General features: G+C 40.1%; 1 protein-coding gene across 10 annotated transcripts in view; it reads left to right on the top strand.

The window, feature by feature from the left end:
- Positions 1-14,401, top strand: part of PARD3 (par-3 family cell polarity regulator) — a 648,875-nt gene that overhangs the window by 416,869 nt on the left and 217,605 nt on the right. For all 10 annotated transcript variants that reach the window (XM_045004634.1, XM_045004629.1, XM_045004631.1 and 7 more), the window contains 2 exons: positions 8,622-8,810; positions 9,258-9,428. In XM_045004634.1, the coding sequence (XP_044860569.1) occupies positions 8,622-8,810; positions 9,258-9,428 (360 nt within the window). The remainder of the gene's footprint in view (positions 1-8,621; positions 8,811-9,257; positions 9,429-14,401) is intronic.

The following is a 14,401-nucleotide window of genomic DNA, read 5'->3' as shown; positions in this document are numbered from 1 at the left end:
TATGCATATACTGAGGACAGCACTGACATTTCATGTGGGATGTTATTACCAGATGGGGAGAGGTTTGCCTGGTGATGAGGTTGGCAGTGTTTTTTCTCTTATGTTGATTGTCTGTATCATGAATGATTGATGCCGATTATTTTTTATAACTTCTTGTTATATACAGGAATATATGCAGCTTTTGTCTTCTAATAATTTGGTACTGATAGCAAGGGATGTGAGTGTGATTGCACTGGCTTCAAAGCTTTTTTTAGAGTAGTTTTGAATGGCTTCAGATTACATTTTTAATAAAGATGCAGTCTAAGAAACTGATAGCTTTTTAAAAAAGAAAGAATCTAATCTTCTGCAGGATACTGCTGTGTTTAGACTCTCTTACCATTGGACATAAAATATTACTGATTGATTTATATGGAGTATTAAAGAAGAGAGTTGAGCCAGCAGTCCACAGTGAATGATGTATATAACAAATTTAACATTTAACATTTTCTGTTTGTGAATTTTCTTGAAATGAATGAGTTAATAATTTCCGTGGATAATTCCTATCCTGTAGTCCAGGGGTCGGCAACCTTTCAGAAGTGGTGTGCCGAGTCTTCATTTATTCACTCTAATTTAAGGTTTCGCGTACCAGTAATACATTTTAATGTTTTTAGAAGATCTCTTTATGTAAGTCTATAGTATATAATTAAACAGTTGTTGTATGTAAAGTAAATAAGGTTTTTTAAATGTTTAAGAAGCTTCATTTAAAATTAAATTAAAATGCAGAGCCCCCCGGATTGGTGGCCAGGACCAGAGCAGTGTGAGTGCCACTGAAAATCAGCTCGCATGCCACCCTTGGCACACGTGCTATAGGTTGCCTCCCCTGCTGCAGTCAATCATAAGCAGCTCGCCAAAAGTATAAGATGCTTGAAATTCGAAATTCAATCTGTTTGTTAGATTTGATAGGGCATGTAGGTCACATGGTATTTTGTTCCCTGGTTGGATGTGTAGATTTTAGGATTAGGTTTCTAATTTGAACACTCATGTTAAAAATGTAAAATTTTCTTACTGCACTGTGGGCTCTGAAGTCTTCAAGTATGAGTTCTTCCCTGGCACTCAATCCAGAAAAGACACTGAGAGGTGAAGTGGCTTGCCAACGTCACCAAGAAAGTCAATTGAAATACTTTGTTTCCATGACCATTCCTGCCAATGAAATTGTTTTGTGGAATACTGGTGGAAAGCAAGCCTATAGGGGCGTAAACACAGGGCACGGGATATTTAACTTTTTTTTTTCATTATTCAATCGAACAGCCATGGAAATTTTTTTATATTGCTTCAGCTTTATTAACATTATTTTGTATAGCAAGCTGGAGGCTCAATATGGATTTAAATTAAGGTCACCATCTTTACATCTTTGACCTCTGGAAAAAAGAAAGTCTGTCAGAATATCACGCGGTAGATATCCAACATAAGGACATAAGAATCGCCAGGCTGGGTCAGACCAATGGTCCATCTAGCCCAATATCCTGTCTTCCAACAATGGCCAATACCAGATGCATCAGAGGGATTTAACATAACAGGGAAATTATCGAGTGATCCATCTCCTTTTGTCCAGTACCAGCTTCCAGCAATCAGAGGTTTAGGGACACCCAGAGCATGGGTTTGCATCCCTGACCATTTTGGCTAATAGTCATTGATGCACCTATCCTCCATGAACTTATTTAATTCCTTTTTTTAACTTATTTATACTTTTGGCCTTCACAACATCCCCTGGCAATGAATTCCACAGGTTGACTGTGTATTGTGTGAAGAAGTACTACCTTATGTTTGTTTTAAACCTGCTGTCTGTTAATTTTATTGGGTGACCCCTGTTTCTTGTGTTATGTGAAGGGGTAAATAACATTTCCTTATTTACTTTCTCCACATGATTCATGATGTTCTGTCCTCACCTCATGATGCAACATCAAAATGTTCTGAAGTTGCTTTACACAACACTGCGATGTGATGAAGCCGACCCACCCTGAAAGATAATTTTAGGGTAGTTTTAATACAGTGTTTGTAGTATGTGGCCATAGCCAAGTCATGGATAGCTTTGTGGATTCTAGCATGAAAGTCAACAAGGGAAGGAATTGTAGATAGTTTGTGTGTCCTGAAGAAACTTTTCCCTGGTCAGCCAAAGAGAGCAAAGGGTGGGGGCTTGCTGATCCAAAAGCCATTTCTATCATGACAGTTGTGGTCCCCTAGAATCTCCAGCTGGTCTCAACAGACCCTGTCCAGTGGTCGTGGGGACTGCTTGTCTAAATGTTAAATGTTTGTGTTGGCTAAAATTTGAAGATGTCTGGGTTCTGCATTTCCTTTTCTTGTGGGCACTCCCGGGGAGTGGAAGGGTTAAGGGGAGGGAAGAGGAGGATAGGGGAGTTGAAAATCAGCTTGCAATTGATAGGTGAGGGGGCAGGATTTTCAGTTACTATTTATTTTACAGTAATAACTGGAGGCTTCCAACCAAGCTTAGGTCCGTTTGTGTTTGTCACTGTTACACACACGTGGTAGGGTGCAGTCTCTGCCCCAGAGAGCTTACAGCCTGAATAGATGAGACAGACAAAGGGCAGAAGGGGGAAAAGAGGCACTGAGAGGTTTAAGTGATTTGCCAAGGTTACCTGGCAGAGCTAGGAATAGAGCCTAGATCCCCTTACTCCCATACTCAGTGCCCTTATACACTGATGTTGCCTCCATTGGAAGTTGTTGTATGCTCTCACCACAAACTGCTGCAAAGCCAGGATTTTTTTCCTTTGGTTCGCTGGCCTTCTCTCAGATATGTCAGCTTTCGCTGTCTTCCAGGTCATGATATGGGAGAAGTGTTCAGGGTTAGGATCCTATGTGATCAGTGTGCTGGGCACTGAAGTTCTTTCATGAACCAGAGAGAGCTTGGAAAGGAAAGCTATTTTATGGGCTTTTGGGCTTGAGCCACATGCCATTGGATTAGTGCCCAGGTTTTCAGTTCTACAGTACAGAAGTCTGTGAAGTATCAGGATTATTTTTACCACTGCTTACGGGTTTTAGTACATAGTGTGGGAAAAGTTTGAGTAAGAGCAAAAACTTGAGATAAGAGCATATTAGCTTTAATTGTACCCATTGTAGTAGCTACCACTGACCATTACCTGTGTGATCCAAAGTAGTTAATAATTATTACACTGATTTCACCTGTTTCACAGAGTTAGGAATGTATGATAAGCAGTTTGTTTATAGCAGTGGTTCTCAATCAGGGGTACCTAGAAGGCTTCCAGGAGGTACATCAACTCATCTGAATATTTGTCTAGGTTTACAAAAGGCACTAGTGAAGTCAGTACAAACTAAAATTCCATACAGTGACTTATTTATACTGCTATACACTATACCCTGAAATGTAAGTACAATATTTATATTCCAATCTATTTATTTTTATAATTATATTGTAAAAATGAGAAAGTAAACAATTATTCAGTAATTACGTGCTGTGACAGTTTGGTATTTTTATGTCTGATTTTGTAAGCAAGTTGTTTTCAAGTGAGGTGAAACTTGGGGTATGCAAGACAAATCAGACTCCTGAAAGGAGTACGGTAGTATGGAAAGGTTGAGAACCACTGGTTTATAGAGTTCTGATCAATTGATTTAAATATTGATTTCAAACTACTTATAACAATCATTGTAAGTGAATAAATCCACAGATCAGAACAGTAGTGGTGTGATCGTAAAAAGAAAAATATTAGTATAGACAAGCAGTGGTATTCTTATACCCAGGTAAATAAGAAAACACGTGGAAATACTTAGACTTCTGCTTTCACAATGCTTTAATTTCGTACCAAATGAAAATCACATGTTAGCATTTTGGTTACTTTGAAAAATGCCTGCAAAATATTCTTTCTCTTGCACTTTTATTATCCATTTTAAGCATTAAATTGAAAGCATCTTTGAAGATGGAGTATCTGTGTTTGCTATCAAACTGAAATTTCTTTTGCATGGCCATGAACCCAAATCCTTTGCTTTAGAATGAATCACAACTAGTAAGACAGCAGGATTACTTCAATGCTAGTTATGTAAAACACTGTACTAGTATATAAACAAATTCCTAACTTAATCTGCATATAACATGCAAATAATTTCTCTCTGCTGGGATTAAAATTTAAGCAGACCACATTTCCTATAAAATGTTTAAAAAAAAACACCCACTCATTTCAAATATAGTTTTTGATATTTAGCAGCTGCTATTTGATTTGTACAGACTGCAGTCTCTGCCAGATGTGACATATTAACTTAGCCAATATGAATGATGAGACTTGGTATATATGTGCAAATAAGATTCATTATTGTTTGTTTAACATATGGAGGAAATTAAAATACTTAACCTAGGAAGAGTTAGGGAGGGAAAGAGAGCACAAGATTTTTTTTATTAGTCAGTTTTGAGGAAATTCAAGATAAGTTCTACATCAATTTATAACTAGACAAATAGATGCTCTAAGTAGTGAAACCTATAATGCACAAAAAAACCCGCCATTCCATACTACAAATCACTTTCTCTTTTAAAAAGTATTTTTTATCAGAGAGAAACATAGATGGAATCTCTGTGTGTCACTTTTAAATCGATGGACAATGTTTTCTCCACTGGAGGCCCAATTTCATGTCTAAATGAGCCCCTCTTATTGTATTTGTCTTTAATGCATGTCCACCACAGGACTCAGAAGCTTTCAGTGTTTCTTCTCAGGAGAGGCCAAAAACTGAAATTGCAGAGGTGTGTTGCAGACCACCCACATGCACTGTTTCTAGTACATCTAGCCATCATACATCTAGCCAGTACTTACATAAATACTAAATTTTGCCTCTGGGAAAACAGTTCTCTGTAGACAAAATGAGCTGCTATTGACTCCTTTTAACTCTTATTTGTTTGTAGATGTATGTACGTGTGTGTATATATATATATATATATATATATATATATATATATACACACACACACACACGAAGACACAGAGAAGGAGAGAGTGAGTGTTGGTACATTTTGATGAGGTTTGGTTAAGGGCTTGCTTAATATGAAACATAACTCATGAGTGGTGAAGCCATAAATGATTTTTGCAGATCGTTCCAAACAAGTGTCAGTAAAGCCTTCATGTCACATCAGACCAAACTATCATGTGTCCCGTATATGTCACACATAACTGAATAAGTATTTTAGAAATATTTCAGACAATTTTTATGGGTTTTATTGAGACTTTTTAAAATCTTACTATCTGTAAAACCATGATCTCTTAGTGCCATGAATCCAACTGTACAGGCCTCTGAGGAAGAGAAGAAAATAATGAATGCATTCTAAAAATCTTGTTAAAATGCAGTAAAATTCCTTTCAATACATAAAAATGCTATGATTTTAGAGTCCAATTATACTGAGTCTTTCCAAGGCTACAAGCAAAAGACAGAAGCTGGGACTCTTCCTTTTCCAGTGATGTAAGGCTACTATTTCTAGCTCTAGTGTCACCGTAAACCTATCACTTGTCCAGAACTAAAGAGATCTGTTCTTAGCTTTGGGTCAGGGTAATTTTGAAGCCAAAATTCCACATTTGGAAGAAAAGAAGAAAACCTCTATTTTGGCAATTGGCTTCAAACTATTAATAATACTAAGTGGAGGCTGATGGCATTGCCCTGAGGTTTGGAATGTTACAAGTTGCAGCACAGATGTACTAATGGAGGCAGAGTGGTCAAAGTTAGGTTAAGTGTTTAGAGGCGTCAGGTAAATGCAATTTATAACATAGTTGTATAATTTATCACATGGGTATCATCATTATGTATGTAGGATTGTATATATGCTAATGAAAAATGAGTTTAGTCCTTAAATGATCTGTTTTTTATTCTAGAAATAATTTAGAGATATGTGTTCTTTCAATCTGAGTGAGTGTACAAAGCTTTTTATCTCAATGCTTTGAAAGAAATCAAGAATGAACTAGAGTTTGCCTGAGAGCCCCATGATAAATTTAATTTCTGTTCATTTCTGTATATATTATTGCAAAGTAACAACAGACAAGTTTCAGTGACTTAGTTACTGCTGAGAAAAAAACGATCTCTAAGCTTCCTTAGAGAATGAACCTTGTCTGTAGAGAATGCCGCCTGCTTTGTAACCATAGCAAGCCCCTTTGAAAACTCATCCCAGCTTGATTGAAAATTGCTTCCCCCATTAGGTGGGAGTAGTTTGTTGATTTCTCCATCCCATGCTGGTTATTCTTTAGCTGATCCCAGACAGGTCTTGCAAAGAGAAGACTTCCACGCAGGAAATTTCTCTACAGGGATAGCAGCAGGAAGTGATAAGAAGGAGATGCTGTTACTGAAATGACAAAATGGACTTAGCAGATTGTCAGTGGTTCCATTTTTACCTTTGTGGAAAATTACAAGTTTTATGATCATTCTAAAATCAGGGCTGAGTTATTAATGGCAGTTTAGGACAGAAACATCATCTGTTCTTTCTTATTACCTTTTATCTCCATATTCAATGTATCTAAACACTGCCACAAGTTTGCTCTAGTCAAGAAAGTTTATGATTTAAATGTATACTATATTCATACTATATTTTAAAAAGTAGAAAATTTATCTCAAATATCACTTATTATGAATTGATGCAAGGTGTGAATTTGAAGCCAAAAATTCACCTACATATTTTATCACCCATCGAATTTTTATTACAAATTACATACTTGAGCAGCTTCATTCATTCAGTTGAAGTGATTTCAAATGACCTTTCCTTCAGCAGACTAAGTCTGAACAGAATGTTGTATGGTTGCTAATTGTTTTGGACACGGTGTGTGAAAAATCTTGAGAGGTGAATGTTGTTCAGGGATCACAGTACATAGATTCTCTTGTGTGTTTATTTCAGGCATGTCAAAGTACATGAAGCAATAAATTTTTCCTGCAGATCAACTAATCATGAAAATAATGTTGAGGTGTTTGATTGACATACTGAAGCTGTTAATTTGGAGTGTATCAAGATCAAATGGAAGTTATTGCAATTAGGCAGTGATTGTGTTTTCTTTTCATTTTAAATTTTTAAATGCCACATTTTACATTTTTGTGCATTTTAATGCTGTTGAGTGATGTTCTTGGTGCAATTTTTATAGTTTTTAAATTGAGATTCTTACTGTTAAATATGACTTCAATGCAAATTTTATTTTCTTATAATTGTTGGTATATTATTGTTGGCTAGGGAAAATTTTAGTATAATCTGTGTGTTTCCATGCTCTGCAGCATTGTGATTACCAATTAAAGGGGCATTGTCAATTTAAAATTATATGTTGTTATGGCTTTGCCTCAGTGTACCAGGTCTTGACACCCAACCTCTCAGGGAGGGTTAGGGGTAACAAAAATGATCCCACTACAAAGAAGGTGGATGAACTAGATGACCCACCTAGAGGCTCCTAGCCATACACACAATTCTGTATCACATATCTTTGGAAACAGGAGGCTGTCTCATCAGTGATGCACATATTAATATCTCCTTTTGTATGGTAGAGTGGCACAGTAGAGACTGTTTTATTTCAATACCAGTCTCTGTGTGTAGTGCTTACCGTTATTTAAAGCATCTCTTTTCACTCAGATGTCTTTAGAAGAATTTTGCATGGAAATGATGGTATATAGAAGGGAAAACAAACTAGTTGATATAACATCCCTTCCCCAGCCTGACCTCTCTCTGTCTGCACGGATATGTGAATGCTGCTCGGATATGTGAATGCTGCTCCAGTTCTGACTACTCAGTGGGCCCCTGCCCCTCATAGCAGTAAGCAGCCAACTCTCCACTGCAGTAGTTGCTTGGGCTCTCCTCATCTCAGCTAGAGGTGAAGTTGGAAGCCAGCTGCCTGCAGTTGAACAGCTAGGAGGAAGCGTGGATGGGTGTCACTGAGCAGCTGCCTGCCACACAGTCCAGGGACACTGGCTGGGATAGTAGTTCCTTGGGATGGATTTTCTAAAACTGTGCTCATGAATGGAGAAAAGAGGGCATGGGAAGTATTCAGAGGAATCCAGGACCAGAGGAGTGGGGGGAGTAAGAACAGTGGTGAGGGGCTGAGCAAGGACAGAAAGGAAATAGTGGTTGGTTGGACCCAGCCTTGACTGTGCAGTTTTTTTGGCACCCAAGAGCCTGTGCGGTTTCCTGTTGCTGATCTCAGCTGTAACATTTTTCAAGACATTTATTTTAATACTACTAATTCCAAATGTAGAAATTGGGGCAAGTGAGTAATATTTATCTATCTTCCTGCTGTCTGTTTCCTCCTGTATTTTCAAGTAAGAAAGTATAATAATATAAATACTTCTAATACAGTTTACCTCTGGCTAGTAAAATGGTTTGTGTCAATATTGAAAGTGCTCCATATATATGGCACGTAAACCTTTTTACTAGCCAATGATGGGTTAAGCATATGCGTACGGGGACACACACTCTCTCCCCTATCTGGCTCTAGGAATCATCTGGAGGTGATGCCAGATGCTCTATTAACATGGATTTCTCCATGGAACTTCAGTGGGAAATATTGTGATATTGCAGTTAAAGAACATTTCTTTAACATTACCTGTAGCTGGAAGACAATTGCAAGCAAAAAACATTTTAAAATAATGCCACGCTAATCTTTTCCTGACAGAAATCAGAGGAAGAAGATCTTGTTCTTACACCTGATGGCACCAGGGAATTCCTGACATTTGAAGTTCCACTTAATGATTCTGGATCAGCTGGTCTTGGTGTCAGTGTCAAAGGTAACCGGTCAAAAGAAAACCATGCGGATTTGGGAATCTTTGTCAAGTCCATTATTAACGGAGGAGCAGCGTCCAAGGTAATAGGAATATCTGTCTGTCTTTGTTTTCCCACTATTTAGGCCACAGCTTTCAGGAGAATGGGATTTCTGTGTTCATTGGAACTGGTATTTTCTAATTTCGCTCTCAAATGTAGCTTTTAGATTGCTACTCGGATTCACATATTTGTGTGTCTCAGGATTTAAACAACCTTTAAAGGCTCTCTGGAAGGAAGAAAGCAATCACTGGCACATTTCAATTAGTATGCTATTTGGGTAAACAGATTATGATAATGGCTTGAAGTGCAAATGTATAAATGATTGGAACAGACACTTCCTACAATGGCTGCTTAAAAGCTATTATACCAGTGTTCATTTGGCTATAAACTATTAGGATTAAGCAAAGTCTTTTTTGTTTTTACTAAAGACATAAACTTCCTTTATAACACACTATTTTATGTGACTGACTGTTACCTTTTCTTTTGCCAGGATGGCAGGCTTCGAGTGAATGATCAGCTAATAGCAGTAAATGGAGAATCATTATTAGGCAAGACAAACCAAGATGCTATGGAAACCCTAAGAAGGTCCATGTCTACAGAAGGAAACAAACGAGGAATGATTCAGCTTATTGTAGCTAGACGAATAAGTAAATGCAATGAGGTAAAGAATACACTCTTTATTTAGTGTCTGAAAGCTTTAAATACTTTTGGATATTCTTGTTGATAGAAGATTTGATGATTCCTTCGAGGCCAGGAAAATAGTACTTGAGACTCTACAAGAATGTAGTGTGGAATTATTTCAATTTCAGTTTTATACACATTAAACTTATTACCAGAACAATGAAGTTTATTTCTCATCAGTATATTATTTCTTTTTGAGCATATTTATCAATAAATAATAGGAAACACTACATAGAGGTACATTGATTTTGTAATTGGATTACACTACCCATGTGAGTATAGGAGTTTTTATAAAATATTTTTTTCTCAAATGCAATTCATGCTTTAGATTTAATGGTCTTTCTTTTTTCATTCTCAAAACTGTTTTTAATTTGTGATCAAATGATCTTAGTGTTAACTGCCTTCTTGCCATCTGAAGTATAGGTTATTAGAGAGAAAACCAGCACAGATTTATATTATTTCTTATATTTAGGGATCCAAATTTTCTCATCTCATTAGCACTGAAGGAATTCTGACTTTTTATATTGGTCTTATCCTCTCTAATCAGAAGAAAAGTTGGGCATGGGGGAAATCCCACTGTCTGCTGTCAAATTTTTTATCTGCTTCTACATGCTGAGGATGAAATTTTCTGAATTTGGGTAACACAGGGCTTATAAAAAGGTCTATGTGAAGGAAATCTGCCAATTCTTAATAGAGACTTAGGAAATGTGTTGGGATAATATTTTTATAAATATAATGGGGCCAATCCGGCCCTGGTCTAAGTCAGCAGGATTTGGGTACCCTCTTACATTAGAACTGGATTTGATTAAGAAGAAATTAGATCTATTTGATATTAATAATGGTTGCTACACAAAAGTCACATGTCAAAAATAGCAAAACTCAGTCTGTCTCTCTCCTGATTCCAGCCTGGAAATCCTGTGCCTGACACAGATATAATAAAATGTACTTGTGAGGGAGAGAGCGTTGTGTCCACTTGGCTCTCATTTACCAGTTTTGTAGTTTTCCCAACCCCTTGGTGGGTTAGTGACGTAAACCATGGTGACCTACCCGGTTCACTGTTGTGCAGTTATTGGCACGGCCTGCACCCTTGGGAAACTGTATTTAAGCAAGATTTTTTGAGACTACTTCTGTTTTCTCCTGGAATGCTTACTTTCATCACACTTGCCAAAAGCAAAATTTGGTGGCTGTGGAATTTGCATGATGAAATGTAGCTTTTACAGGCCAAAAAATGACTTCCTGCCCAACAGGAAAGATACAGGCCCAGTTGCTTACAGTCGCTATGCCCAGGCTTGAATGGAACATAAAAAGAAAAGCAAAAACTCTTCTCAGGTGGGTCCTACAGTCCTTTCCCTAAACTGCCTTTTCTCATTTATTTAGGAACAGTCCAGTCTTTAAACCCCAAGCTGATGGCCACCAGGACAGGGATGCATCCCCCCACTTTTATGTACAGCATTAAGTAATTGACAGTTATGGTAGTATTTTCCTACCTGAGACGCACCATATATTGGTCATTTGTTGGACTGTGCTAGATTCTGGCTGCCAGACTTATGAACCTATAATGTGGCAAACCTTACGTCAGCAACAGTGGTGAGCATTACTCTCTGATGGGCAAGTGTGTCATCCTGAAATCTCTCTCCAGCTGCCACCAAACCATTATGCAGCCTCAATATAAAGTTTTATTTGAAAAGTGCTTTGAGCTGTGTCCCAAACAAACCATCCACATGCCAGCAAGTCTACAAAATAGAAGGGAAGGCATGGTGAAGGCCTAGACCAGGGGTCTCAAACTCAAATGGCCACAAGGTGCATTGAACCGAGGGCTACATCACTGACACCCTCCGTTGCTGCCTCTGGCCCCGTCCCCACTCCACCCCTTCCATTAGGCCCTGCCCTGCCCCACCTCTTCCCACCCCTTCCTTGCCCCAATCCAACCCCTTCCCTGAAGTCCCCACCCCAACGCTGCCCACAGGGGGTTCAGAAAGGGTGCAGGGTGTGGCAGGGGGCTCAGGGCAGGGCGTTGGTGGGTGGGATGCAAGAGAGTGAGGGGTGCGGCAGGTGGCTTAGGGCAGGGAATGCAGGAGGGCTGCGGGATGCGGCAGGGGCTCAGGGCAGGGAGCTGAGGTGCAGGTGGTGTGCAGGGTGTGGCAGGGGGCTCAGGGCAGGGCGTTGATGGGTGGGATGCAAGAGAGTGAGAGGTGTGGCAGGTGGCTCAGGGCAGGGAGTGCAGGAGGGGTGCGGGATGCGGCAGAGGGCTCAGGGCAGGGAGTTGTGATGTGGGATGTGGCAGGGGGCTCAGGGCAGGGGGTTGGGGTGCAGGAGGGGTGTGGGATGTGGTGGGGGCTAAGGGCAGGGGGTTGGAGTGTGGTATGTTGCAGGGGCTCAGGGCAGGGGGTTGGGGTGTGGGATGTGGCAGGGGGCTCAGGGCAGGGGATTGGGGTGCAGGAGGGGTGTGGTATGTTGCAGGGGCTCAGGGCAGGAGGTTGGGGTGTGGGATGTGACAGGGGGCTCAGGGCAGGGGTTGGGGTGCAGGAGGGGTGTGGGATGTGGTGGGGGCTCAGGGCAGGGGGTTGGGGTGTGGGATGTGGCAGGGGGCTCAGGGCAGGGGGTTGGGGTGCAGGAGGGGTGTGGGATATGGCAGAGGGCTCAGGGCAGGGGGCTGGGGTGCAGGGTGCGGGTTCCAACTCAGCGCCGCTTACCTAGAGCAGCTCTGGGGTGGCAGCGGTGTGCACCGGGGCCAGGGCAGGCTCCCTGCCTGCCTGCCTTCCCTGGCCCCTGGCCCTGCACTGCGCCGTTCCAGGAAGCAGCAGGAACCCTGTCCCTGCAGCCCCTGGGGGAGGGGTGGGGCTCAGGGTTCTGTGCGTGCGCTGCTCTTGCCACTCCTCTAGGTACCACCCACGAAGCTCCCATTGGCCACGGTTCCCTGTTCCCGGCCAATGGGAGCAGCGGGGGATGGTGCCTGGAAGGAGGCAGTGCAGGAGCCCTCTGCCTCCTTCCCCCTATCTCTCCCCCCACCGGCCCGAAGGGGCGTGCTGCCAGCTGCTTCAGACAGCGGCACGGGGCTCGCAGCGCCACAGGGGGAATCCCACGGGTAGGCAGAGGGGCGGGGCGGCGGGGAGGTTGGCTGGCCAAGACTAATGCAACTCATCCAAAGAGAAGTGTGTTTGAAAAAGTATTTTCATCAGGAGTCGACTTCTGCATCTTCAGATGGTCATAAAGAAAATTCTACCTCTTGTCATAGTAAAATATTAGAGAAAAGACAGTCTGTCTTGCCTTTTGGAGAATTTGGTCAAAACTGAAATCGTGCTTGTATTCTCAAGAATGTATGTAAAAATTGCACTTTCCTGTTTGACTGGTTGTAGTCCCTGTGTTTGTTAGAGTTGTATCTGCCAACTATGGTGACAAAAAATAGTTTATGTTCCTGTTAGTCTTGCAGAGACAACACAAGGTGGAGGGAGCTAGATTATGTATGTTTCATCTTGTGTATCATCAAAATTGTTTATTACACGACACTCTAATTACATTTCTTTACACCATTGCAATTCCCCAGGGGTTTGCCTGCAAAACCATTAAAAGTTCCTATGAAGTAAGAATCCTGCCTAGCTCTCAGTCCACATATTGTATTTGGCAGGCTAGCTGATAGGAAAAAGCTTCTTTATTTAAGATGCCAGCCCAGTAAACAATTTTGCAATTTGAAAATCAAGGTGGGTTCTTACATGATACTGTCTTGTAACCCCACCCATTGTTAGCAATAAGATAGAATCAATTGGATATTAAGGATGTGGGGTACCTGAAGCTTACCTATTGAATTTTTTTGAATTCCTTGTAAATATTGTTTTTAATGGTTATCTTTTTACTTGTAAAATTAGTCCATTTAATCTGGAGTTGGGGCCCGAGGAAAGAGGAGGATAGAGAGAATAAAGTGGAAGTGTAGAATAGCACATTTTAGAGCCCCTTTTCAGAGCAGAATTTCAGTCTAAGGCCTAATCCTGTTTCCTCTGAATGAAATAAGTGTTTTGCCATTGAATGGAATGGCAGTAAGATTGGTAGACCGGTGTCCCATGCTTCTACCAGGAATGGATAGTTAGATTTTTTAAATTAAATAGCATCTTTACATTTCTAAACTCTGAGCTTACTTCAATTTGAGCAGTTTGAAAGGTTTGGAAAGCTTTTTCAAATATTTCATTTGTCATATTCACATTATTTTTATACAACTCCAGTGCCACACTAAGCTTATAAAGCAATTGAAGCTACAATAACTGCTGTAAAAACTACATAAACATCGCATTTTGTCTTTGTCAACGTGCTAATGAGGAGATCATTTGTACTGACTGGTCAAATATAACACAGTAGAATCAAAAGAGACCTGTATAACTTCCCAGAAAGTAAAAAATATTATTGTTATTGCTTTAGTAATAAGCAATGAGCATTGTCTATAGAAGAAGTTTTCATTAACTCACCAGAAGATAGAGTATAATCCATCCAAGCTTTCAAGTAAATTGTGATATAGCAAATATTGAAATAAGAATGGAGAGAGTTGTTGTTATGAATAAACTTCAAACCAAGCCAGGTGTTTGAATTTCTCTGCTCTAGAAAAGGCACAATCATGTAGTTAAATGTCTGTCAGGATCTCAGTTATAAACGTTGCAAAACCATTATAAACCTGTGTTTACTATCTCAGCCATTTCAAGTGAAATCACGCCGTTGATATTACATGTATGGTGCTAGCCCGGTGGTGATGAGTATATATCTTAAACATTCTGGGTTTTTCTGGTTGTTTGTATTTTAAATAAACTTAATGAAATTTCATCTTTAGCTAAAATCTATATTATCAAATTTACAATTTTGGGGTACTCTGTGATGCATAACATAAGAGCAGCCATACTGGGTCAGACCAATGGTCCATCTAGCACAGCATGCTATCTTCCATCAGTGACCAATACAGGTGTTTCAGAGGGA

This window comes from Mauremys mutica, chromosome 2, assembly GCF_020497125.1.
Source record: "Mauremys mutica isolate MM-2020 ecotype Southern chromosome 2, ASM2049712v1, whole genome shotgun sequence".
Classification (NCBI taxonomy): domain Eukaryota; kingdom Metazoa; phylum Chordata; order Testudines; family Geoemydidae; genus Mauremys; species Mauremys mutica.
Note: the sequence above shows the minus strand (reverse complement) of the source record. Positions and strands in the feature narration are given on the sequence as shown.